Genomic DNA, 27,277 nt, shown 5'->3' on the forward strand with positions numbered 1-27,277 from the left:
CGGTGTGCATGTGCTTCTACATATGTGTGCATACATATAGCACAGTATGTACAAACATGGCCTATAGCGCTCATGGGAAGAGAGTTCACTTGTGTCAGTAATAAAATTTCGATCTCTGTTTAGGCCACTGCTAAGTGTCCTGAACAGTTGCATAAATTGTGGGCTCTCCATTCATGTTAATTCACACTGATACACATACACACTCTTTCATCACTTGCTTTCAGGAACCTTTTGACACCTCCAGCCATAAAACACATCCACACCGGGGGAAGGACCAGCACAGATAACATTCCAATAGACACAGTTTATAGTATAGCTTTTGCTTGCTTCATTCATTGTAACATCGCCGGAAGAAGAGATCAGTGTACACTGGCGACACACTTTATTCGAGCTTGGCTAGTCCCACGAATTCGGGTATACCCGGGTGTATTGAGGTTTGTGACTGTTTTCTGCCCGAGTACATTGAGTTATTTTCCAAGCAGGGATTGAAGCATTTTATTCCCGCTGGCTGCAATACTGCACAGTATATATATATAAACTGCATTACAATTCATGAATTTATGCCATCTGGTAGACACGCGAAGCATTGCAGCCTATTAAATCCTAATCATTATCATTTAACAGATCAGCCGCCCATCAGCCAGGCATGAACCCAGGCTGGGAAGGCAAATGCAACGGGGCTTGTCAGAGGTTAGGAGTGGCGCATTCCAGGTATCTGCCAGGTACATACCGGGTATTTGCTCGAATAAAGTGTGTCGGTGCAGTATCTCGAAAGCTCGCACAAATAAAAGCATTTCGTTAGCCACAGAATTGTATCATCATTTTTATTTTTTGATTATTGAAGCTCGGCTAACACGGTACTGATACCTCTACATGTATATATATATGTATATATATATATATATATATATATATATATATATATATATATATATATATGTATATATGTATATATGTATATATGTATATATGTATATATATATATATATATATATATATATATATATATATATATATATATATATATATATATATATATAACAACAAAAAGCAGCAGCCAGCACTCCAAGCAACAAATGTAAAGTCAAGGTGCATGCTCCATAGAAATCAATATAGAAACCCTGTCTTCCCATAAGAGAAGGCACAAAAGCAGCAACACTCAGATAAAGCAAAAAGACATGTATTAGCAGTTACAAAACAGCACACTATAAACCCAACGTTTCGGTCCTAGGCAGGACCTTCCTCAGGGGGGTGCTACCAGACAATGACACCCAGAGAACATATATACCCCATAGTTCACCATGTGAGGACAATTAGAGGCAGCTAATTGTACAATCCTGGAGCTCCACGAGTGCAATCAGTGTATGAGGTAGTACGGCGGCCATCTTGGAAAGCAGGAGACAGAGCAATGTATGCTATCTCACATGGGCAGATGAGTACAGGCTCCCCCGGTGGACAAAAAAATCCTAGCGTCCAATGTTGCTAGGAAACGCATGTGTGGCGTCATAAAGTCCTGGGAAGTCAGCTCAAAGTAAAGTTGCGCATGTGCAAGGCTCTCTGACAGCACCATATATTTTGTTTCTTTTATTTTTACTGTATTTTTTCATGATGAAGCCACTGTACAAAGGAATGTGTGAAGGGTGGGTATGTGGCCAGGATGGCTTGACCCCTTCATTACCTTTGCGGTTAGTACCCGATAAGGTGATGAAGGGGTTCATTGATATGTGAATGTCATTGCAATGTATTGGCTATGTATTATTTTGGCAATGGACCACAAGGATGATGCTGGCGACAGGGCCTTCTTATTGATGAGGTTAGTAGAATTTTCTTTATTTTACTATGGTATTTAATGTGTTTAGTAATGGCCAAATAATGTATTATCCCTATGTGGATAATAGTTATTTGCCACATTATTGTACTGTATGTGGTGGGGTGGGGGGAGGGGATATTGACCCCAAGGGTATGTGGTAGGACTCCCTTGTGGGTAGTGGGTGAGGGTGGTTAGGCCTCAGGGGGTGGGGGGGTAGTGGGGTAGGGTATGTGGGTGATGGTGGGTTAACCCCTTAATGACTGTAGCGGTTAATAACCGCTATGGTGATTAAGGGGTTAGGGGACATTACATTGGATATTTTTATACTTGTGTCTGTTTTGCAGAAGCGGATGGGCCATTAGCAGGATGAAGATGAGGATGGCCTTCATCGTGGCAGCCGGACATGGGTGAGTGCTACATGTATTTATTGTATTTATTGTTCTGTATGTATTTTAAATGGACACATGCACTATTTATTTATTTATAAAATATTTTACCAGGAAGTAATACATTGAGAGTTACCTCTTGTTTTCAAGTATGTCCTGGGCACAGAGTAAAACAAAATAATACATGGTTACAAATACAGTTACATAAATGAACAAGGTATACATTATATACAAGACATTGCATGCACAGTTAAAGAAAATATATATTATGAGCGTATGAAACAGTTACAGACCAGATTAAAGTGTGAGACAGCCTTAGATTTGAAAGAACTTAAGCTGGTGGTGGATATGAGAGTCTCTGGTAGGTTGTTCCAGTTTTGGGGTGCACGGAAGGAGAAGGAGGAACGTCCGGATACTTTGTTGAGTCTTGGGACCATGAATAGTCTTTTGGAGTCTGATCTCAGGTTATAGGTACTGCATGTGGTAGGGGTGAGGAGCTTGTTCAGATAGCTGGGTAGCTTGCCCAGAAAGTATTTGAGGGTGAGACAGGAAAGGTGAACTTTGCACCTAGACTCTAGTGATGACCAATCTAGTTCTTTGAGCATTTCGCAGTGATGTGTGTTGTAGTTGCATTGGAGAACAAAACAACAAATTGAATTGTAGAGGGTGTCAAGTTTGCTAAGGTGGGTTTGAGGAGCCGAGCCATAAACTATGTCTCCATAGTCAATAATTGGCATTAGCATCTGCTGTGCAATACGCTTTCTGACCAGGAGACTTAGGGAGGATTTGTTCCTGTAAAGTACCCCTAGTTTGGCATAGGTCTTGGTTGTCGATGGCTTTGGGTTTATGCATAAGGCACCATGCCCTTAGTTCATCCAGTTTGGGCAGCAGGCTCCGGATGTTTATATGGGCGACAGATAGCCCTTTTTGGAATTTAAAGGTGGAATTCTCAGGGGCATGGGACAGAGTTGAAATGGGAGGACCTGGGTTAGTTTCAACATCACCTGCTAGAGAGAGTAATAGTATGAGTAGAAATTTGGTTAGTTGTTTGCAAGTTGTAAATTTGTGGTGTTTTCCATTAGAGTGAGCAGTGGTTGGTGTGCTGGTTTTTAGAGTTCTCCACCAACATTCAGTAGATAGTGCAAGGCTTTTCAATAGTCCAGGGTGTATGGTGATGTTGGGTGTGGGCCAGGATGGAGGAGTTTGTAGTGGATAGAGGGAGTAACATCTCCATGAGGCCAGGAGAAAGAAAAAAGTTAGAAGACATAGCAGGTTCATGATGCCAGAGGTAGGCAGTGCTGCAAGGAGCTATTGTGAGCAGAGTGAGTGTGTGCAGACTAAACAGCAGGGGTGGGCCTGTGCCTTTTCAAGTGTTTTGCTGCATTGCAATGCTAGGGTCAATTCAGGGTTTCAGTGTTTTGTGCAGTCAGTTTTGGGAGAGGCTGCAGTGAAAGAAGTTGTAAAGGGGTGGGGGGTTAAACTATGCAGGCTAACAAGCTTGGGATCATAGTGTGATCTGAATAGCTTACCGTTTGTTGTCTTGAGTTAAAGAGTTTGCAGAAAGAAGCAGTCCCCAGTAACCTCTAGTCAAACTGTAGTCTAACTGTATCACTTAAAAAGCTCACTTTAAATGCCTCACTGCCTAATGCAGTTCCTGCCCAATGCATAATAGTATTGTGCCCATTACTATACTGTATGTTAGGGGGGTATAGGTGTTGTTGGTGTTATATATATATATGTATATATTTATTTATATATATATATATATATATATATATATATATATTTCTTTAGTTAGTGTGGGGCTGTCGTGTGTGTTTTCTTTTTATTGTGGGTAGCGTGGGTGGGTGAAGGGGGTATTAGCCCCAATGGTGTTTTGTTTAGGGCTTGCGGGTGGGTAGCGGGAGGCCTTAACCCCTTCATGACTGTAGCGGTATTAACTGCTACGGTCGTGAAGGGGTTGAATGCACCCGCAAACCTCCCGCAAGCCCTAAACAAACAACAAGGGCCAAATACCCCCTTCACTCACACCCGCTACCCACAATAAACCTGGCACTGCTGTTTAACCCCTTCATTGCCTTAGCGGTAAGCCGCTAAGGTAATGAAGTGGCCTTTAAATGCATTTGTCCTGCCTCGGATGCATGCCGGGGGGGTCCGGTGCTGGTATTAATGGTATCAGCTCCGGAGACCCCCGGCATCAATCCCAGCCAGGAAAAAGGCCAGAAATTTTTCTAAGTGCCGATCCGCCACTCATCAGCAGCCTCACACCATCAACTTGCCAACTTTTTCTTGCGTGGCTGATTCGCCATAAAAACGCCATTCTAGAGTGGCGAATAGCTCCGCTAAGCTACTCGCCACTACTAGAATACAGCGTGGCGGAAAATGTTTCAATTTTAGGCGGGAAGTGCCTTCTCACCTCGCCATTGGCGGAAAAAAAAACCCGCCAACAAAACTGATGTTTTTTTTTATTCTCGCCCCTTACTGAATAGGGGTAGCCATTTGTGGCGGGAAAGTGGTGAGAATTCCCTTTCCGCTTCTTACTGCATGATGCCCTAAGTCGGCTAGATCCGCGGCTCTCAAATTATCCCGGTTAGGTGCGTTTTTTTGTCGTTTTCGCCCGGAGTGAACTGCGTTGTTTTCTCGCTCGTGATATTAGAATTTTATTCTCGCTGTCTGCAATACTGCAATGCCGTGTAAAAACTCAGGGGGGCGTTTGCAAGCTGTTGTCTTGGAAGTCTAATACCTTTGCGGTTCAACCTACGTCAGTACACAGTCTGTGTGTGCGCGCGCAGTAATTGTAAATTTGCATATTTAAAGTATACATGCATTTGCAGTGCTGTTCTGCAGTACAGTATGTCTCAATTGAAAATTGTTGAAATGCATAGGCTTGTACTGTACTGTAACAGTGTCACATTTCGGCATATACAGCGCTCTCCTCTCGCTCAGGATAATTAACTGCACTGCAGGGTATTTCAACTTCTTATCTTCTCTACGATGCAGTACATCTCACCGACACCATTCCTTTGAACGTGTGTCTGGTTTCAATCACATTCCTGCTTGACAGCAGGAATTTACTGCGCATGCGCCTGTAACTTCGCAAACCACTGCTTGCTTGAGTGAGTGAAAAAAAATAATTTTATATTGTAATTTTTTTTTCTTTACAAGCCCGCAAAAACCATCTTACTGTATTACGATATTCAATCTGTGCTGTAGCTTTTGACTGCGACCCTGTGCGTTTGACTACACATGGTTGATTTGTGTGCTTTTTACGTACTGTATATGGGGGTGTATTATTATGATGAAATGCCTTTTGAAATTAAAGTATGTCTTTAGCTTTGAACTTCATGCAGCTGTACCCTGTAGCCCCCTCCACCACGAACACACACAAGGCTAGCTCAAGGATTTGAAATTCCACGGAGTCGTTAATTTTCTGAATCTTACCATTGTGTTCTTAATCCGTCCATAGCCGAGCTACAAAGCCTCACTGCGCCTGCATGTAATCCTTTTTCAAATGGGAGCTAGCTGCTTACTGCGCATGAGTCACCCAACCCCCCCCTCTCCACAAAGTCGTTAATTTTCTGAATCTTGCCATTGTGTTCTTAATCCATCCATAGCCGAGCTACAAAGCCTCACTGTGCCTGCGTGTAATCCTTTTTGAGATGGGAGCTAGCTGCTTACTGCACATGAGTCACCCAACCCCCCCTCTCCACAGAGTCATTAATTTTCTGAATCTTGACATTGTGTTCTTAATTCGTCCATAGCCGAGCTACAAAGCCTCACTGCGCCTGCATGTAATTCTCTTTGAGACAGGAGCTTTGAGGCTTTGCTTACGGCAACGTTTTGGAAAATCCCTTCTCGAATTTGATTTGCACAGAGCATCACCATGATATTACGATATTCAATCTGTGCGTTTGCCTGCACATGGTTGATTTGTGTTTTTTTTAATGTACTGTATTTGGGGGTTGTATTTGGGTGTTTAGGGATCAAATTATTATGATGAACTGCCTTTTAAAATTACTGTAATCTACTCTACAGTATGTAATTTTTTTGAACTGCTGCACAACGAATCCTTCATCCCTCCCCCACGCACACAAACTCTTATCGACAGACACCTCCACAGAGTGATTCATTTTCTGAAGTTAGTCATTGTGTTTTTAATCCGTCCCTAGCCGAGCGTCAATCACCTCACTGCGCCTGCGTGTACTCTAATCCTCTTTGAGATGGGAGCATGCTGCTTACTGCGCATGACTCACCAAACTCCCCCCCCCCCCACAGAGTCATTAATTTTCTGAAGCTGGTCATTGTGTTTTTAATCCGTCCATAGCCGAGCGTCAGTCACCTCACTGCGCCTGCGTGTAATCCTCTTTGTGATGAGAGCTGGCTGATTACTGCACATGACTCATTCCCCCCCAATCCTTTGAGGCTTTGTTTACGGTAACGCTTTGGAAAATCCCTTCTCTATATTGAAATGTAAATCTGATTGGCAAAGCATTGTGAGAATTGAGAGTTAAAAAAACCATTAACTGATTCATGTTGTTTTGTCATCCAGTCTTATTCATTGGTGTACTTTAGGGGTGGGGGGGGGGGGGGGTGGGTGTTGTCAATGATTATGATTAGCAGGAATGTAAATAAATATTTATTTTATTTTATCAGGAACCAAAAAATACAAATATAAAAATAATCATGAATAATACATAATGCAGTCTTTATTAAGTTCTTCTGGCAGATTGAAATTGGATAAACATTTAGAAAACATTTGCAAAACATGGATAAACATGAGTAATGCACATTTATAAGAATATTATTTAATAATATATACTGTAATGTATAATATATATATATATATATATATAGTAATATTATTTTTTCCGTCTTTATCTTGTTCCTTATTCTGTGTACAGTACAGTAGTTCATTGAGAGAGGAGAGGTTTTGTGTACATCATTACTGCTGTTTATATACTGTACATTTGACTGTACAAATAGATTAGACTGGACACAACCTCCCCCCAGGCCACCCTTTTTTCCTGAAACGACAAGAAAACAAAAAATTAGTGCAGTTATATGCGTACTGTATTATGGCATTGTGTGATGTGTAGTACTACTGTACATGGCTGGTGCTGCTTTCTCTGGAAAGAAAAAAATTGCGCAGTTACCGTAGTAGGCAGTTACTGTACGACTGTCAAACTAGTCTATACTGGAACTACTGTATACTCTGACTATTGTTAAATACTATGTAACCAGATGGCTGGTGCTGCTTTCTGTAAAGAAAAAACTGTAACTACTGTATACTCTATTAGGAACGAAAAAATCTGTGCCATACTTACCTGTATCATACTGTTCTTACAATACTACAGTACAGTACTACTTTCCTGATGCTTGCCCATTACGCGCGATCACAATGGACAACACAGTAGCAATATGGTCTATATATTTATTGCAGCGTTTCACGGTGAGAACATCGTTCCAAAAACTCATTATGCCTCTCAACAATTCGTCCTTTTTGGAGGGTTTCACCACTTTCCAGATATGGTCCTTCAGCTGATGCCAGACCATTTCGATCGGATTGAAGTCTGACGATCTGTCATTGGAAAAAAGGACAATGAGTTTAAGAGATACAGTACACAGTAAAAACAGTGGGAAAAAAATGAGACACGGTTACCGCACTGACTCCGCTGGCGTCTTCATCCAGTTGATACCGCACTCAAGGATATGCGCTGTTGACGCGGTGTGCTACGGATCGTTGTCCTGGTAGAAATGGTAGATGAAGTATAGGCGGTCACTGCGTGAATGGAACTCAGCCAAAGGAATGAAGTAAAATCAGCTTTATTAAACGATGGTGCTGTACATCACAGAGAGACCTCTGACGCGTTTCGTACCGTTATAATCACTCTTTGATAAAGTCCCACGACGGGATGAAACGCGTCAGAGGTCTCTCTGTGATGTACAGCACCATCGTTTAATAAAGCTGATTTTACTTCATTCCTTTGGCTGAGTTCCATTCACGCAGTGACCGCCTATACTTCATCTACCCTTTGTTATCTTTTGGCTGGAGCACGCAGACAATCCAATTTGCATTAGGAGCTGGGTCTCCCTTTCCACGTGAAGATACGGTGCCGCCCCCTGAGGTTGTAAGGAGCGCCAGAACACAGGACACGTCGGAGCCCGTCTCAGAGTAAGCTGTTCAGTTCCTGTATTGACGTCACACACAAGCGCAGCACCTGCAGAGCTGGGACCGGCAAAGAAACGGAACGAGCAGTGAAGACACCAGGTCGGGTAAGGCAGCAGGCTTTTGTATTCTGTGAGTACAGGAGAGGGGCTTCCACGGCTTCTCGTCCGGTCTCTAACTATTCCCTGCACACTAGCCTCCCACTCAGGTTATAAGTCTGTCTCCCGTTCTTGTATTATAGTTTTAGCTCTGACATTGCATTATCTTCAGCAAGATTGTCACTTTCAGATTGACATACACATCAGAGGTTGCACATAACCAAATACAGTCACATACACTGATTTTGAGCACCGGACATTATGGGGTTTATTCCACTTACTCTGGTAGAAATGGTGACCATCCGGGATCTCGCGTGTGATGTATTGCACTATCTCAGGGACAATATTGTCTTGGAAGAAAGCTTTATTCATGATTCCTATAGCAAGAAAAGAAAAGTGCTCAAAAAACTGCACAATACAGTAGTACAGTACAGTGCATACAGCAAGGCTACACTAGTAAAGTACAGTGCATAAGGCTACATTATATTTGATATATTTTACCTTCAAAGATGACAATGCATCCTGTTCCACGCCTAGAGATGGCACCCCACACATGCAGCTTCACGGGGTGTTTTGGCCACGGCTTCAAAGATATGCGGCCTTTTTTGTGGAATGCAAAGGTTGCAAATCTCTCCAGCGACACAGTAGACTCGTCAGTGAAGATGCAATCCTGGAAAGTTTCTCCACTGTCGATCCATGCCTGGGCCTGGACCACTCTTTTTATTTTCTTTACGTCCCGTATCATGGGGTACGCTCTGTAATGACAAGGAATAAATAATTTTAGTGGTACAGTACAGTTTCCTAAACAACACTTTTACCTCCTGTAATGTCCAGTACTAACCTCACACGTCCATATTTCCATCCAATGCTGCGTCTCATCTTCTTTATGCTGGTTTCGGATACAGTGAGATTGTGATTTTCCTGCAGAGTGCATTTTACCCTTAATGCACTCCTCTCATCATTCTCCTCACTTATTTTGTCCACCAGAAGAGTTGTCTCCCTACAATGTAAAGAAAAACAATCCGGTAAGTAAAAATATTAGAGACAGTAGATCAACAGGATACAATATATTGTTCTATTAATATGCAGCAATATAAAAATATATATACTGTTGTAATATAAATATAAATATAAAAAATATATATACTGTTGTAATAGAAATATACAAAATATATATACTGTTGTAATATAAATATAAATATAAAAAATATTTATACTGTTGTAATATAAATATAAATATAAAAATGTATATACTGTTGTAATATAAATATACAAAATATATATACTGTTGTAATATAAATATAAAAAATATATATACTGTTGTAATATAAATTTACATATACAAAATATATATACTGTTGTAATATACATACTTTATAAATATAAAAAATATATATACTGTTGTAATATAAATATAAATATACAAAATATATATTCTGTTGTAATATAAATATAAATATAAAACATATATATATATATACTGTTGTAATATAAATATAAATATACAAAATATATATACTGTTGTAATATAAATCTAAATATACAAAATATATATAGTGTTGTAATATAAATATAAATATATTTACTGTTGTAATATAAATATAAATATAAAAAATATATATACTGTTGTAATATAAATATACAAAATATATATACTGTTGTAATATAAATATAAAAAATATATATAATGTTGTAATATAAATATAAATATACAAAATATATATACTGTTGTAATATAAATATACATATACAAAATATATATACTGTTGTAATATACATATAAATATAAAAAATATATATACTGTTGTAATATAAATATAAATATACAAAATATATATACTGTTGTAATATAAATATAAGTATAAAAAATATATATACTGTTGTAATATAAATATAAGTATACAAATATATATACTGTTGTAATATAAATCTAAATATACAAAATATATATAGTGTTGTAATATAAATATAAATATAAAAATATATATATACTGTTGTAATATAAATATATAAAATATATATACTGTTGTAATATAAATATATATATATAAAAAATATAAATACTGTTGTAATATAAATATAAATATAATAAATATATATATACTGTTGTAATATAAATATACAAAATATATATACTGTTGTAATATAAATATAAAAAATATATATACTATTGTAATATAAATATAAATATACAAAATATATATACTGTTGTAATATAAATATACATATAAAAAATATATATACTGTTGTAATATACATATAAATATAAAAAATATATATGCTGTTGTAATATAAATATAAATATACAAAATATATATACTGTTGTAATATAAATATAAATATAAAAATGTATATACTGTTGTAATATAAATATACAAAATATATATACTGTTGTAATATAAATATAAAAAATATATATACTGTTGTAATATAAATTTACATATACAAAATATATATACTGTTGTAATATACATACTGTATAAATATAAAAAATATATATACTGTTGTAATATAAATATAAATATACAAAATATATATTCTGTTGTAATATAAATATAAATATAAAACATATATATATATATATACTGTTGTAATATAAATCTAAATATACAAAATATATATACTGTTGTAATATAAATCTAAATATACAAAATATATATAGTGTTGTAATATAAATATAAATATAAAAAATATATATACTGTTGTAATATAAATATATACAAAATATATATACTGTTATAATATAAATATAAATATAAAAAATATAAATACTGTTGTAATATAAACATAAATATAATATATATATACTGTTGTAATATAAATATAAAAAATATATATACTGTTGTAATATAAATATAAATATACAAAATATATATACTGTTGAAATATAAATTTAAATATAAAAAATATATTTACTGTTGTAATATAAATATAAATATAAAAAATATATATACTGTTGTAATATAAATATACAAAATATATATACTGTTGTAATATAAATATAAAAAATATATATAATGTTGTAATATAAATATAAATATACAAAATATATATATTGTTGTAATATAAATATACATATACAAAATATATATACTGTTGTAATATACATATAAATATAAAAAATATATATACTGTTGTAATATAAATCTAAATATACAAAATATATATAGTGTTGTAATATAAATATAAATATAAAAATATATATATACTGTTGTAATATAAATATATAAAATATATATATTGTTGTAATATAAATATACATATACAAAATATATATACTGTTGTAATATACATATAAATATAAAAAATATATATGCTGTTGTAATATAAATATAAATATACAAAATATATATACTGTTGTAATATAAATATAAATATAAAAAATATATATACTGTTGTAATATAAATATAAATATACAAAATATATATACTGTTGTAATATAAATCAACAGAAATAACAAAAATATTAGAAATTAAAAAAATTTAAGTTGTATAAATATACTTACGCGTTAGTTACCCTTGGTGCCCTTTTGCGTTCTTTGTTTTTTCCATGTCCATAATAGCTCATGGTGGTTGCTGGCACAATGAGGCCAGAAGTAGCTAACCAGCGTTGGATAGCAGCAATTCGGTGTCCGCTCGTGTACTCTCCTTAATTCGCATGCTGAGATCCTTGGAAAAAATTTTAACAGGCATTTCTGCGAGTAGAAAGAAATACAAACACAAGAATGTATATTCAATGTTTAGTCGATGTGTATTCAATGTGCAGTGAATCCACAAAATGGATGGTGTATTTATATGGTAATGACTCACATTAGAGTACGCCCACTTTCAACACCTGTACCTCGCAGCCATGCATAAAAGGTTACACACTTTGCCCCACCACTCGATGATCTTTATCTGAACTTGCCCTTGTCCAGATACTGCCTTATGCCATCTGCTTCCATGGATCAACCCCGATTCTACGGATGCAGGAACCCACTCGCCTCTGCCGTGCCTGTCATGCAGAAAAAGCGAAAGGCGGTTGCCGTTTCCACGCCAAGGCAAAAGCAACAGGTTAAGGCCAATAAAGAAAACCTTCTGCTGGCCCAAAAGGCTAATGGTTTTCAAAGACATCAGCTTTATTATGTTAAGAAGATATACGGTGATGTACTCGATGCAAAATGAATGACAGCCAACCTATCAAATCCACAGACAACTTCCTCACATATGCTTCGACGACTCTGCCGCCGCTGTCTTGGAAATCTTCAGCCCATCTTCTCCACCCCTCGTCCTCGACGCTGCGGCCGCCCTCCCGGAAACCTACAGGCCATCTTCTCCAGTTCTATCCGACGACGCTGCCGCTGGTGCCTCTGAAATCCACGGGTCACTTTCTCCTTTGCTCTTAGATGACTCTGCTTCTCGCCCGGAAATCCAGAGGTCACTTTCTCCATCCCTCTTCGACAACGCTGCCGCTTCTCCTCTACCGGATATCCACAGGTCACCTCCTCCACCCTTCTTCGACGATGCTGCCGCTTCTCTCCATGGAACCCTCATCTCATCCTCCGTTGCACCCATCCACCCAGATGTCTACACGCCATGCATAAGAAGCAGCTCGTTAGACCGGATGCTGAATGGGATAAGTGTGGATCTCCCCGGGAACTCTATTGTGCTGGCAAAGATAGATTTACTTCTGGAGACCATGCTAAATGTGGAGCAACGGATGCTACATACGGATCAACGGATGCTACATATGGATCAACGGATGCTACATATGAATCAACGGATGCAACATATGGATCAACGGATGGACGGATGGATGGAGAAGATAGAGGCTGACATAGCGGGTATACATCATTTGCTTGGTTTTCATACCCCTGTTTCACCGACGCCGGAGCAGGAGAGTGACATGGATGTGATGAATGGGAGAATCGACCCCCTTCCATCACCAAGTGAACCCCCTCCACCAGAAGATGTAGTGTATATGTATGCCGTTGAGGAGGACAGGACACCCCGTCAAGACCACGCCAGGAGACAACACGGCGACCAAGACCGGAGGAAAGCTTCCTCCTAGACAACCTACCATCGCCTCAAGCCCACCCTCTCCCAGAAGACCTACATTCGCTCGCATCGATACGGTGCCTGACATCACCCTGTGCGATCTGCCACCGGCGCTCAGGGAGAAGTATAGGGTGATGAGTGCTGGTGCACCCCACAAGTATGCCTTGTTACTTTTTAAGCACCATGTTCCCTACTCGTTGTACTGCGACTTGGCCTTCAGAGTGAACTACGAAGGAAATCGCTTAAAAAAGGCGCTTCCTGCCAATTTAAGAAAGACCATTCTGGAGGAAATGCGGCGCTTTTATCCAATTACAGATCCTGTAATGAAAGGCGTTCGAGACTGCATTAATGGCGTTTTGTGCCATGCAAGGAATCGGCCATGGACGGACAATGTGGTGGACTTTCTGGTTTAATCATGGGAACTGTAAGACCATACTGTTGTGCTGAACTGTGCTGTACATGTATTGACCTGCTGTACTTAAATAAAGGAGGTGTTGTGTGTTTTAACTTGTATTTATACAGAAATGTTTTAACTTGCTGTACACACACACAGGTCATGCACAATTCCAGTCCCTGAGGGCCGCAAACAGGCACGGGTTTCAAAGGTTACCCTGAAAACCTGCCCTGTTTGCTGCCCTTGAGGACTGTACTGGTGCAGACTGTTTTGCACACCATCCCACTGTACAGTATATGTTATGACTTGCCGTTCTTTAATAAAGGAGATGTTGCGTTTTATATATTTTATGAATAAAGAATTTGCTTTTATAACATGTGACTGTAAACCATACTGACTGACATAAATGTTTTCACCACTGTAGCAGTAAACCATACACCTGTTGATGTTTTGAAATTGCTGTACACTTAAAATGTTTCGACATTGTACAGTATTTGTAAATAAATATTTTTGTACTTACTCCACCAATAAAAGAACATGTTGATTTGTTTTAAATTGTTCCATTGGCTCCTTTGCTACTGTAACAAAATACAGTGTTTCTAGAATGTCGAGGCATACTGAACTGTATGCTGTAGGCATGCTCAGTATTAAAAAAATAGAAGACACAAACTGTACTGTACTGTATGTACTGGCACTGTATAGAAGACACATAATGTATGTACAATACTGTGATACATGTAGAATAAATGCATAGTTTTTATTTTTTCGGGTTTATTACACAGTATACTGTACAGTATATAAAAAAGTATTGTATACTGTACGGCCGGAAAACATCAGCATACTGTTTCAGGTACAGTATTCTATCCTAATCAATAACAATCTGATTCAGCAATGTGCAGGCATTGTTACACAAAGCGATATTATCCATCGAAATCCCTCCATTAGCCGTTTTCTTTTCTGAGGAAAAACAAAACGAAAAGTTTTACTGTAATGGTCAGCCCCCTAAAGAAGTTCCCAGCCAGTCCCACCAATAATTTTCTCGGGGGGCGTCTCCTGTTCACATGCGCATGCGCCTACCGTCGATATAATGACACGCATATGCGTTTCAAGAAGGTGCCAATGCGCATGCGCCTAGCGTTCCCCAGTTGTTCAGTATCTGCAGTACAGTACTGTAGAAGCCGCTCAGCCAATAATAATGCTTACAGGAGAATCGCTTGACTTTTGAATCGCACCGATATTGATACTGTATTGTCAAAATAAAAAAAACACAGAAAATAATACGGCAACAATACTCACCATAGTATTTCCTATTCAGCTGGCGCCGGCGCCCGGCCACTGCCAGTCCAGTGTTCTTGATCATCCACGTCGATAGTTTGCAGCGGGACTAGTCCACCTGTAGACAGCTGATGAGGCTGGAAATTGCTTAGGTACATGCAGGCTTGATCGAAACTGCACGCGAAAATCTGGCTCAGGCTTGCTGGATAGACAGCAAGGGTTGTCACTGACGCTGGGACCGTTATTGGAAGCCGGTGCTGGTGCTGGTGCATTGCTTGGCAGCAACTGTCATTTCTTAGTTGGTTTTAACACAATCTTTCACCTTTTGCCATCTGCATGATCATAGATATAGGAAAAAGCCGGTGATACACACCAATACCCTCCAACAAATTGTGGCTCAATACAATAAAAACAGGGATCGCTACATAACCTTTTCCTTATTGCACGCTTCAACGTATGAGGAGCTGGCAAAAATTTGTAAAAGTCATCGTTTTCAATAAAATACTGATAAATTTGAACAACTGTTGCCATCTTATCATCTGTTGCATTAATCGCGGCCCATATCAAATACACGTAACTTCTGTCGGGTTTTTGGAAAACGGGCTGCACTTGAACACTCATGGCGGGTCTCTGGAGAATACTGTAACCGAAACTGGTCTTTGTCTTTCTTTAATATTAAAAGCCTAAATTGATACATTTTTGCAACCTCTTCCTTCAGTCTCAAGGCCAAGATACAATAGCACACTGTGGTATCTTTTTTAAACGAAACCCCTGCAAGTCGACACATTACTGAAGCGCATGCGCATTACAATTCATGAATTCGTTGTCTACTTTATCCGCTGCCCGTATGGACTATACTATGTCGGGAAAACAACTCGGATGCTGAAAGAGCGTATCTGCCTCCATACTGTAGATCAGCTATCAGGAAAGCTCTGACCGACAACACAGGACTTGAAGATTATAAATTACAACCGGTTGCGAGGCACTTTAAAAACTTTAAACACAGTCTCGCAACCCTGCGATGTATGCCTATCTTGCAAGCGCATATCCCCTCTCGGGGTAGAGATAGAGGGAAACTGCTCCTACAATTGGAAATGAAGCTCATTTATGAATTAGACACTATGGCACCCAGAGGGTTAAATGAGGATTTCAAGTTGGGGTGTTTTTTGTAATATCAGTTGTGCAATAATAGTGGGGTATCTACAGTAGTTTATGCTGGGGATCCCCTTGATATTTCCCTCTCTGTGTGTTTTGCATTCCCTGTTCTCTCACTCCTGTTGGCTCTATCTTGTTTTCCCCTTTCCCTTTCTTTTGTTCCTTTATCTTGTTTTACTTTCTTTTTTTCGCTTCTTCCCTTTGCTCAACAATAGCCACTGTGATTTTTTGATTTGATTGCGGTAGCTTAGCGTAGTTATGATAGATCATTTATATGCACTTATTATTGATTTTGTTGTAGTTACTTAATTAATACCATGCATCTGGAATATGCTTTTAAACCTTCAACATGTTTTTAATTATGCACTTCTATGTATGTTATAGGGATCGTAACGAGTGGTGAGGTGACATCATCGCATCCGCACAGTTTTGTGCTCCTGCTCTCTGCTGCAGTCTGCTTCTGCCTTCGCATTCATGGTTAAAGACACTTCGGTTACATCGCCATGGCAACGGGGGACGCCTTAGAGGTCTGGTGTGCTTACTGGCTCCGCCCGTGGACACGCATGCACGGTGTGAATGGCATCTGACAGCCGGATGTAAACAGAACAGCAGTGAAGCCTGACAGATGCGCAGTGATGACGGGCTCCCAGGCGTCTACAGTACTCTCGTTTTTAATTATAAACAGCTGTTCTCAATTGCTTGCACAGGTTGGTGGTGGATATATATGTTTTCCTTGGGCAGTGTTCTCTAGCACGCCCCTGAGGAAGGTCCTATACAGGACCGAAACGTTGGACTTGTTTGTGCCTGTTTGTTGTTTCAATACATTTATTGCATCATATCCTGAGTGCTGTTCTTGTCTCCTAGTGGGACACTTGGTTCACTATATATATATATATATCACAATTATTAAGGTTATGGTGGGTAAAAAAAGTGACAAAAACCCTCCACAGTAAAGCATAAAGCAACTGTAAATATTCCTGTATGTTCGTTTACATGTCTTAGACAGGTCTGCAACCCTGTCTCTCCCCACTATCGCCCAGCACACAGCGTTTCCACTGCAGCAAGGGATTCTGGGAAATTACATGCAAATGAGCACACAGTGCCACCTTTTGTCTCAAGCTCGTATTACACAAGTAAATCCTCAAGCCAATGCATACTGTTTTAAACACAGCTTTTAGACAGAGGCAGGGATGGGATGCAAAGCCAGTAAACACACACACACACACACACACACACACACACACACACACACACACACACACACACACACACACACACACACACACACACACACACACACACACACACACACACACACACACACACACACACACACACATATATATATTAAACAAAAAACAAGCAGCTGGCACCCTAGATAATAAACAATAATGGTGGTGCAAGTCCCATAAAAATGAATAAGCCCCAGTAGTCCCAATGGGATTGGTTGTTTGTCTTCATATGCCTTAAAACACTTTTTATACCTTGGAAGTGAGTCCTGCCTCTTTCTTTGCCTGACGTAAGGAGGGTAAGATTTTTTGCTTATGTAATATATATATATATATATATATATATATATATATATATATATATATATATATATACACATGTTCTTGTATAGTGCTGCTAGTTTTAATACATTTTAATGTATATTTAATATAAATATAAATATATATACATGTTCCTGTATAGCGCTGCTAGTTTTACGCAGCGTCTTACAGAGACATTTTGCAGGCACAGGTCCCTGCCCTGTGGAGCTTACAACCTATGTTTTTGGTGACTGAGGCACAGGGAGATAAAATGACTTGCCCAAGGTCACAAGGAGCCAACACCAGGAATTTAACCAGCTTCCCCTTCAAACTCTCAGTGCCAGTCAGTGTCTTACCTCACTGAGTCTCTCCCTTGATATTTATTGGACAAAATCACACTATTAAATACAATCTAAGGAAACAGACCTATCCATCGGTTATCCAATATTCAGAGTGATTTCCTATCCATGGCTTCTATAATCACATAGGTTCCTCTTCCATGTTTTGTTTTTTAATTTAATATATCTATTGTTTGTATATTGAACAATATTCAATGTTATGTATTGAGTTACTAAAAGTTACGTTCTAAATGTTTTCTACGTCCAAAAATATTGTTTAGTTTGTGGCTCCAGCAATAAACCATTCCCAGCTAGGTCAAACTCCTACACCCACCACATTATGAAAATATATTTATGCCAAAATGAGTGCTACTGAGCGTGGCAAATGTATATAACAAAAGACAGGGGTGCCCAATGCTACATCAAATTGACAAAACATATATGGTAATACTGTAAGTATAACGTATAAATATACTTAAATATTTAGCTGAATTGACAAGATATACTGTAGTTGCTTCCCCTCATACAGAGGTAAAAGGAAGGGTTCACCGTTTTAGTGTAGCATTGGGCTCCCCTGTCTTTTATAATTAACCATTGTGCCTGACTTTAGTAGGCGTGTTCCAACTCTAAAAGAGATGGTTTTCTCTGTCTCTAAATCCAAGTACTGCTCATCACTATGATTCCCTAGGCAGCACCCTGATATTAAGAGTCATTTAAAGGGTACCATATTAATAAAAGGCTCCCCTCTGTTACTGTGCAACACTAACACCAACACCTGCAGCTTTGTAACAAAGAAACAGCCCTGATTTAATCTACTGTATGGGATTCTTATGTTTCATTAAAATTCTCTTACAGTTTTTCTGCAGACAGACTGTGTCTCATATCTACAAATCGGTGCTAAGCGTTAGCATTTATATGAATGGAAGTAAAGGCGTGCTAAAGATTAGCCCCCTTTGGTGCACCTGGACCTGGTTGGTGCAGATTTGTAGGCAAAGGGATTTACAGCAGAAAAAGAGAGTACGAAAAATGATGCACTTAGTTGTAGAATTGAATAGCTTATTATAATATGTGTGGCATGTAAATCCTTCGGGGGACTCCCCAAATCCCAAGGAGGCGCGTGCAAAACACCCAGATATAAGAATATAAAAATACAGCTGTTCGGGGGCAATTTCACTCCCCCAATTTCCTTGACACGTAAAGTTCTAATCTCACACATCCCCAGGCAGGTTTGAGATACTCACAGGACATCGCAGTGAGCGGCCGTGATGACCCAGTTAGGGTTGAGGAGAGATCCTCCACAGAAATGGTATCCAGTGTGCTCCTGTTAATCAAACATCAAAATGATTGGAAGCTGGTGTATTTCTTACCTGCATTCTCACCCTATTGCAGGGGTGGGCCACTCCAGTCCTCAAGGGCCACCAACAGGGCAGGTTTTAAGGATATCCCTGCTTCAGCACAGGTGGCTCAGTCAACGACTGCACCACCTGTGCTGAAGCAGGGATATCCTGAAAAACAATCTGTTGGTATCCGTTGACGACTGGAGTTGGCCCTGCCATATTGGATTGGGATCCATAAGAGGAGTGGCTGGAGTAATTTACTAATACTACAGTTAAAGAAACATTCCCTGATAATACCCCCCTCACCGCCCTCATCCTCCCTGGATTAAGAGCGGTGAGCCTGTTACCGATAAGTGTCCAGTCGTCAATCATGGGTTTGCAATATGGTGTCCGGGGTCAGTACTTGACCCCCCGCTGACCGCGTTTGTAGCTCGTGACTATATTTGGTTTGTACGTGTCCGTGCGGATGGGAGTTGGGACCTCGGCGCTGACTAACCTAACATTTCTCAATCTGCGCCATCAGCGGCAAAAAATAACCAAATGTAAATCACTTTGGTCGCGTCGCGTTGAATACCTGATTGGTGCAATTTAAATCCATTCAGAATGATGTGTATTTTATTTATTTATCATCAGAGCTAGTAAATGTAAAGCGTTACTGTAATATTATTTCTATTACCCATACTGGGAAAATAATTCATTTTGTTCCCCTATATAACTAAACGCCCGCGCTGCGTCAAATAAGTTTTATGGGTTGGTACATAGCAACTTCATTCTGCGCTAAACATACTTTTTAGGGTTTCTGGCAACTTGAACGATTTGTGTTCTGCTTATTTTTGACCCCACTGAAATAATATTTTTTTCAGTATGAAGAATATACAAATGCAGCGGTCGTTATTTTACGGCATCACGGTGCCGTTTTAGTGTGCACTGCTGTACTCCACGCGGCATTAATGCGACCAATCGCCCCAGGAACATGAGTTTATCGCGGTTGCTTTGTTTGAATTTTATGGATTGTGTGCCATTATATGTAATGAAATGAATTCATTGTACTGTGCTACTGTGTCAATTTCAGGTGTTTATAAGCCAGAACACTAAAATGCCATTTTATGTACTCGGGTCTTAAGGCGGTATGGTTCGAAGTAATCCCGCACCATCATATGGCTATTCCGAGGTATAAACCGCGTGATTTCGTAAAATTATGGCCGCTGCATCTGTAATATATTGATCCGGAGGAACGACTCCAGTATTGGCAATCAGATATCTCCCCGGATCAATATTCTTCTTATGCCCCCACACTTCCTATTTGTTTTTACTCAGCTTATATAACTGCTGTTCCCACATTGTATCATGTCACTTTATAAATAATAATAATATTTGGCATATCCCTGTATATCTTTCCCTTGTAAAACGATGTCTCGTCCGTCCATAAAGGTATCTAGTGTATCGGTTTCCGTGGGTGTTACATGCCACGTTTAGAAGAATATCTAGGGTTCCTACCTGTAGGGACACCTGCCACGGCCACGACCCCGACACGGCGTTCTGACCATTCACAATCCTGGCGTGCCCAGAAATAAACGGTTTAATGGCTGGGACACCGCAGCCTGAGAAAGGAGAAAACAAATCGCATTATTGCAAAATATATTGTCGTCTTCTCAACTGCATTTTCTTTTGTGTGATGTTGTTTTTATGCAGAACCCGGACACCTTGATGCATGGCACCCACTATATAAACAAGTCTCCCTCACTGCAAATGGGTGTTATGGGTCCAAGTTCTGCTGGTTCTTTGGATACAGGAGAAGTGTGAAAATGTTGCACACGGGAAGGAGAAATGTGTGAAGAATGGAAAGTTCTGTACATTAGAATTCTATGTATGAGCAACTATAATACCAGTCCCGTGGCACAGGGGTGCGTGACCGCATTGGGGCTGTGGGCAAATTTCTGGGGGTCACCAAAGAACCCCCCATGATGTTAATCTTCTGATAGAAATTACAGAAATGAACTTGCTTTACAGCAGCAGCAGCAGCAGCGTCTCTATCCCTCTGTCTCTCTCCCCCCATGTCTCTTTTCCATGTCTCTCTCCCTCTATGTCTCCCTCCCTAACCAAATCTTCCACCCTCCTTCCATATCTCTCTCATTTTGTGTCTCCCTCCTAGTCTTCATACCTCCCTGTCCCTGTCCCTGTGACAGGGTGAAGTCAACCCCTATCAGTTATGCCTGGGAAACATATGTCTGAGTGCTTCATCCAGCACTCATAAGGGTTAACTCAGGTGGAAGCTAGCTAATCAGGATGTAAGCTGACACCTGAGAGCCAGCAAGGTAGATAAGGATCTTGTTACCAGTAGTAGCTGGCTGTCTGAGATGAGAGCACATGGATAGATGTGCTGCTAGCCAGAAGGATACAGCACACTACTTACTGCAGCCAAAGTAAGATTTCTTTCATTTGTTTGCATGACTGCTTAAAAAGACTCTTACGGTTTGGGTATGGTTTAGCCAGCCAGCCTGCTAGCTAGGACTGCTGTGTTAGTCAGTTTTCTCCCAACGTGGAGCAGGATTTATTTGCTTAAAGGGACAGTGTACCCGCATGTTATGTTGCTGTGGAGAAATAAAGCCACTGAACGTTTTCATTTATCCTGAAACTACACGTGTGGACTGTTCCCTGACCTCGTCCTGCCACACTGCCCATGTCTCTCTCCCTCCGTGTCTCTCTCCCTCCATGTCTCTCTCTCTCCGTGTCTCTCTCCCTCCGTGTCTCTCTCCCTCCGTGTCTCTCTCCCTCCTTGTCTCTCTCCCTCCTTGTCTCTCTCCCTCCTTGTCTCTCTCCCTCCTTGTCTCTCTCCCTCCTTGTCTCTCTCCCTCCTTGTCTCTCTCCCTCCGTGTCTCTCTCCCTCTGTGTCTCCCTCCGTGTCTCTCTCCCTCCGTGTCTCTCTCCCTCCGTGTCTCTTTTCCTCCGTGTCTCTTTTCCTCCGTGTCTCTTTTCCTCCATGTCTCTTTTCCTCCATGTCTCTTTTCCTCCATGTCTCTTTCCCTCCATGTCTCTTTCCCTCCCTGTCTCTTTCCCTCCCTGTCTCTTTCCCTCCCTGTCTCTTTCCCTTCCTGTCTGCTTCCCTCCGTGTCTCTCTCCCTCTGTCTCTCCTTCGTGTCTCTCTCCCTGCCCGGGTCTCTCTCCCTGTCTGGGTCTCCCTCCCTGTCCGGGTCTCCCTCCCTGCCCGGGTCTCCCTCTGTGTCTCCTTCCCTCCATGTCTCCCACCCTCTTTCTATCCCTCGATCCATTTCTCCCTAACTCCATGTCTCCCTCTGTGTCTCCCTCCATCTGTGTCTTCCAACCTCTGTGTCTCCCTCCCTCCGTGTCTCCCTCCCTCCGTGTCTCCCTCCCTCCGTGTCTCCTTCCCTCCGTGTCTTCCTCCCTCCATGTCTCCCTCCCTCCGTGTCTCCTTCCCTCCTTGTCTCCCTCCCTCCATGTCTCCCTCCCTCCGTGTTTCCCTCCCTCCATGTCTCCCTCCCTCCCTCCGTGTCTCCCTCCCTCCGTGTCTCCCTCCCTCCATGTCTCCCTCCCTCCCTGTCTCCCTCCCTCCATGTCTCCCTCCCTCCGTGTCTCCCTCCCTCCATGTCTCCCTCCCTCCGTGTCTCCCTCCCTCCGTGTCTCCCTCCCTCCTTTTCTCCCTCCCTCCGTGTCTCCCTCCCTCCGTGTCTCCCTCCCTCCGTGTCTCCCCAGGAGTCTCTCTGGCTCCAGACAGCCTGGATGATACCGTAGATGCCTAAATATGGGCATATCCATATTCTAACCAATCCATATTTGGGCATCTACACCATCCCCAGGCTGACTGGAGCCAGAGAGACTGCTGGGGAGTCACGGAGTGAGACAGGGAGGGAAAGACACAGGCAGGGAGGGAGACAGAGAGGGAGACTGGATGATGTTGTGGATGCCCAAATAAGGGCATATCCATATCCTGATATATCCATTGTTACGATGAAGGGGTAACCAGGCCATCAATAAAGGTGTTATGACCGGATGGTTACCTCTGAACCATATTTTTGTGTTTAGAGTGTCAGCTCTTGGACCCATTGGTTGTACATGAAATGTATGTGATTGTGCAACAATAAAGAATGTGTGTGTTTTACTTTTCTAGGAGAGCTAACCAGTGGAGATTCCCAGGCTCTGAGTTTCAAGGGGGGTTTGGGGACATACAGGCACATACCTCTGGTTAATATCCTCCCCTGGAAACAGTAACGCCAAGTTCCCTGCTTCAGCACAGACCAGAAAGGTAAAAGAGGCATAGGGATGTGAGGTGTCCCTGACACAGTCAAGAGGACCCTAGGTTAAGGGGGATACTCATTTAATGCTCAGGTAACCCAGAAGCGGTATAAGTCATGACTCACCACTAAGTTCCCTGCACAGCACAACCCAGAAAGGTAAAAGGGGTGTAGCCCTGGTCCCCGGCGGCTCCTAGAGACCCCCCTCCTTTGTGGCAGCGCGGTTTCAGGTGTCGCCGGAGCTAGCGACGGACCCGCCGGCTGCTTCCAAAGGTGGTGGGCTGAGCAGGGAGTGTTGCGAGCATTAGGATGCTCGGCGGCGCACCCGGCTAGCGGGGGCCGCATTGCGGTTGCGCACGCATGCAGCATGATCGCACATGCGCGGATGAGGCCAGGGAGTTGTGGCGGCCATTAGGGAGATGCACATGCGCAGTAAAATCGCGCACGCGGCCCCAATACAGAAATAGCCTCCATGGGACTACAATTCCCAGGAGGCTAAGGGGGGAAGATACCAGGTGCCCCAGAGTGGTCAATAGGGCTGGAGGATTGCCCTGCCAGGAGAAGAGATACATTTTGCGGGGTTGGGAGCAGAGAGGCAGTCGGCGCCAGAAGAAGCTAGGGGAAGGAGGTAGGGTGCAGGAGTTTGTGACTCCCTGCATTAGGCCAGCTGCCCCCAAGGCCCCAGCTAGCCCTGTGCCACCCAGTAGTGGGAGTTGTGTCAGGGACAGGCCCCAGATTAGGGACCCTGCCCCTTACTATCCAGAGCCAGTTAGGGACCCAGCAGATGCTGCACGTCCATCAAGAGGTTTGGGCTCAGACCTTCGCTGTCGCTGCAGCAGCCATCCGGGTGGGATCACCCCGGATGGTAGTTCCGGTATAAAGCCAACATCAGGATCCTTTGTGAAGTTCCATGGCAGGCCCGGGCACCGAAGTGCCCGGCAGGTAATCAACAAGTGCACCAACGAGTCCTATCATATTCACACGGGACATAGTGGCTGCGCAGTCACCCATACATATCTCACTTGAGGGTGGGATAATACTGTATGGGGTTACTGGACACTGGGTGGGATCATCCGGTGGATGTGGAGGTAGCGTCCTGCAAGACGCAGTAGTTAGTGTCTCCTCTAGTGAGGGACACCTGTTGATCATTTGCAAAAGTACGGTTCCTATGCTCACAAGTAAAGTCATTGGTTGTTTTACATACTACGTGTGGAGTGATATATACAGTGTCCTGCGAGGAATCACTCCCCCTCTGGTGGGAGCCATCGCAGGTGGAGGCGCTGCACAAAGTACGAGTTTATTCATATTGTCATACGTGCTCCAGGCTCTCCGTGGCGGAGGCTTAGGCCTCCTGCGAGCCTAAAAGGTAAAGCACCATACTGGGTAATACATATAGAACCCCTCACCTACACCCTTTCTGCGATTGGAGGGGGGGATATGGGTTATAGGGGCATAGGAATGTGAGGTGTCCCTGAAACCGTCAAGAGGTCCCTAGCTTAATGAGGATGCCCAGATCACCCTGAACCCAGTATAGGGATTCAGGGGGTGCTCCAGTTATATATAAGACTGTGGGGTGTGGTAAGGTATATTTTATTAAACTGTGTGTTTTAAAACATATGCTTGTGCACAGAAATGAGCTGGGACTTTCAGAACTAATGCGCTGACAGGCCTCTAGGCTACCAAGTGGTGCCAGGAGGTGGCAGGACATCTGGGAATAAAAGCCCAGGGGATGTCCAATGAGTGACAGACATTTGGACAGGAGGGTGGGATTCAATTATCCACATCCTCAGATCAATGGACACAATGTGCATGTCCATTTGGCTTCCCAGACTGGTCGGGGTCTGTCACCGTGAGTGGCATGGAGGGATCTCCTATGCCCCAGGGTTCATTCAGATTTTCAGGTAACCCTGTTTGTCCTACCAGCCCAGCATTGATTAGCTGCTGAGAAATTTCTCAGGCTTTTCGATTGGGCTATAAGTGTTCTGTGAATGAAACTGAGAGTTTTATAAACCCTTACGCAGCGTTGTTGTTTCTAAGGAGTTTACTAGTTGTTCTCCAAGTTCTCCAAGTTCTGCAGTGTTCACCAAGTGTGTCCAGTCCTCTAAGATTCTCAGATGCTAAGTGTCCAGTTTCAAGTCTGCAGCAGAAAAGGGCTGCTTCAGCGAAAAGCTGCCTGGAATATTTTCTGTCCTCTTTTTGTAACCGTTATAAGGGTGAGGATTCCCTGCACTTAGGAGAGTCTATGCTGTACCCCCAAATTCCCAAGTAAGTGTGTTTTTTTACTGTAAATTGTGTAACATTGTGTGTTTGCCTTTTCCTGTGAATAAAGGTACTGTCCCGGCAAGCTTTATTCTAAAGCTTGCCGGGTGCATAGCGGGCTAACCGCTGGTCTGTTCTCCGTTTAAAAACGGAGTTTCCTGCGCGCCGGCCGCTTCAATAGATAAGCGCTAATGGTGCTTACTATTGATAGCGCCCGAGGCGCGGGAAAACCGGACAGTTTTCAGCCAAAGACAGCCACGCTCCGCCCGCGCTATTTTTAAACTGCGGGGGCAGCCGCATTAGATATAGCCCGGCCGCGTGTGTACAATTTATTTCATTAACTCGTTTTGCTCAGTGATATGATCCCAGTATAAAGGTATAATTGCCTGTTCCCCCGTGACATTCGTATCCTGACATATCCATATCCTAACATATCCAAATCCTGACATATCCAATTCCTAACATATCCATATCCTGACATATCCATATCCTGACATATCCATATTTGGGCATCTATGACATTATCCAGGCTGACTGAATGCTGCTGAAGAGACTGCTGGGGAGACACAGAGACACAAAGGGAGGGAGACACAGAGACAGGGAGAGAGACACAGAGACACGGAAGCAGGGAGAAAAATTTCACTAGAAGATTAACACTGCTGGGTCCCATTTGAAGTAGGGACCCACAGAGTTAATTCTCTATAATATTTTTGGGGGCCATGTGTGTGTGGGGGGGGGAGGAGGGAGGTTTATGGGGGGGGCATTTAAATTGAGGGGTTGTACCTAAAAAATAAGTTGCGCACCCCTGCCCTAGAAGGTATAAACACATCTAGAGTAAACTTATGAAATACTAATGGTTTCTTTGCACTTACCATAGGCAGCCCTTGTGATGGCAACGCAAGTCAGGAGCCAAAAGAGAGTCATGTTCCTTCCTCACCTCTGCGTCTCACTTAAACCAGGGGACGCTGGGAGGCTTCTTATACTTTCAGGTGACCAATCAGTGCTCAGCTCTATATTTAGAGCCCCTATGAGTGAGGCACATACCTAATTTTCCCATAAGGTTTTTCCTCAATAACATTGCGAGAGCTCATAGAATCTGCACCAATGTCTTGGCTAAAACCCTACATGGAAAGATAACACATACTGTAATTGCCCAAAGCTGATTCAAACGTGAAATTCCCTTAGGCTTTTCTTACTTCCTTGGTGATAAGGAGTGAAGGAGTGACTCAGTGAGTTAAGACAC

The 27,277-nt window shown here is 41.6% G+C and overlaps 1 protein-coding gene across 1 annotated transcript in view; it reads right to left on the reverse strand.

Annotated features, from left to right (window-relative positions):
* The window catches only part of LOC142470110 (chymotrypsinogen A-like), an 80,881-nt gene extending 53,888 nt beyond the window's left edge, over positions 1–26,993 (reverse strand). The window contains exons 1-3 of the mRNA XM_075577047.1: positions 26,907–26,993; positions 21,023–21,126; positions 19,430–19,509 (exon numbers count right to left, since the gene is read on the reverse strand). Of these exons, the coding sequence (XP_075433162.1) occupies positions 19,430–19,509; positions 21,023–21,126; positions 26,907–26,958 (236 nt within the window). The 5' untranslated portion in view covers positions 26,959–26,993. The remainder of the gene's footprint in view (positions 1–19,429; positions 19,510–21,022; positions 21,127–26,906) is intronic.
* Positions 26,994–27,277: the final 284 nt, after the last annotated feature.

Source organism: Ascaphus truei, chromosome 19, assembly GCF_040206685.1.
Source record: "Ascaphus truei isolate aAscTru1 chromosome 19, aAscTru1.hap1, whole genome shotgun sequence".
NCBI lineage: Eukaryota > Metazoa > Chordata > Amphibia > Anura > Ascaphidae > Ascaphus > Ascaphus truei.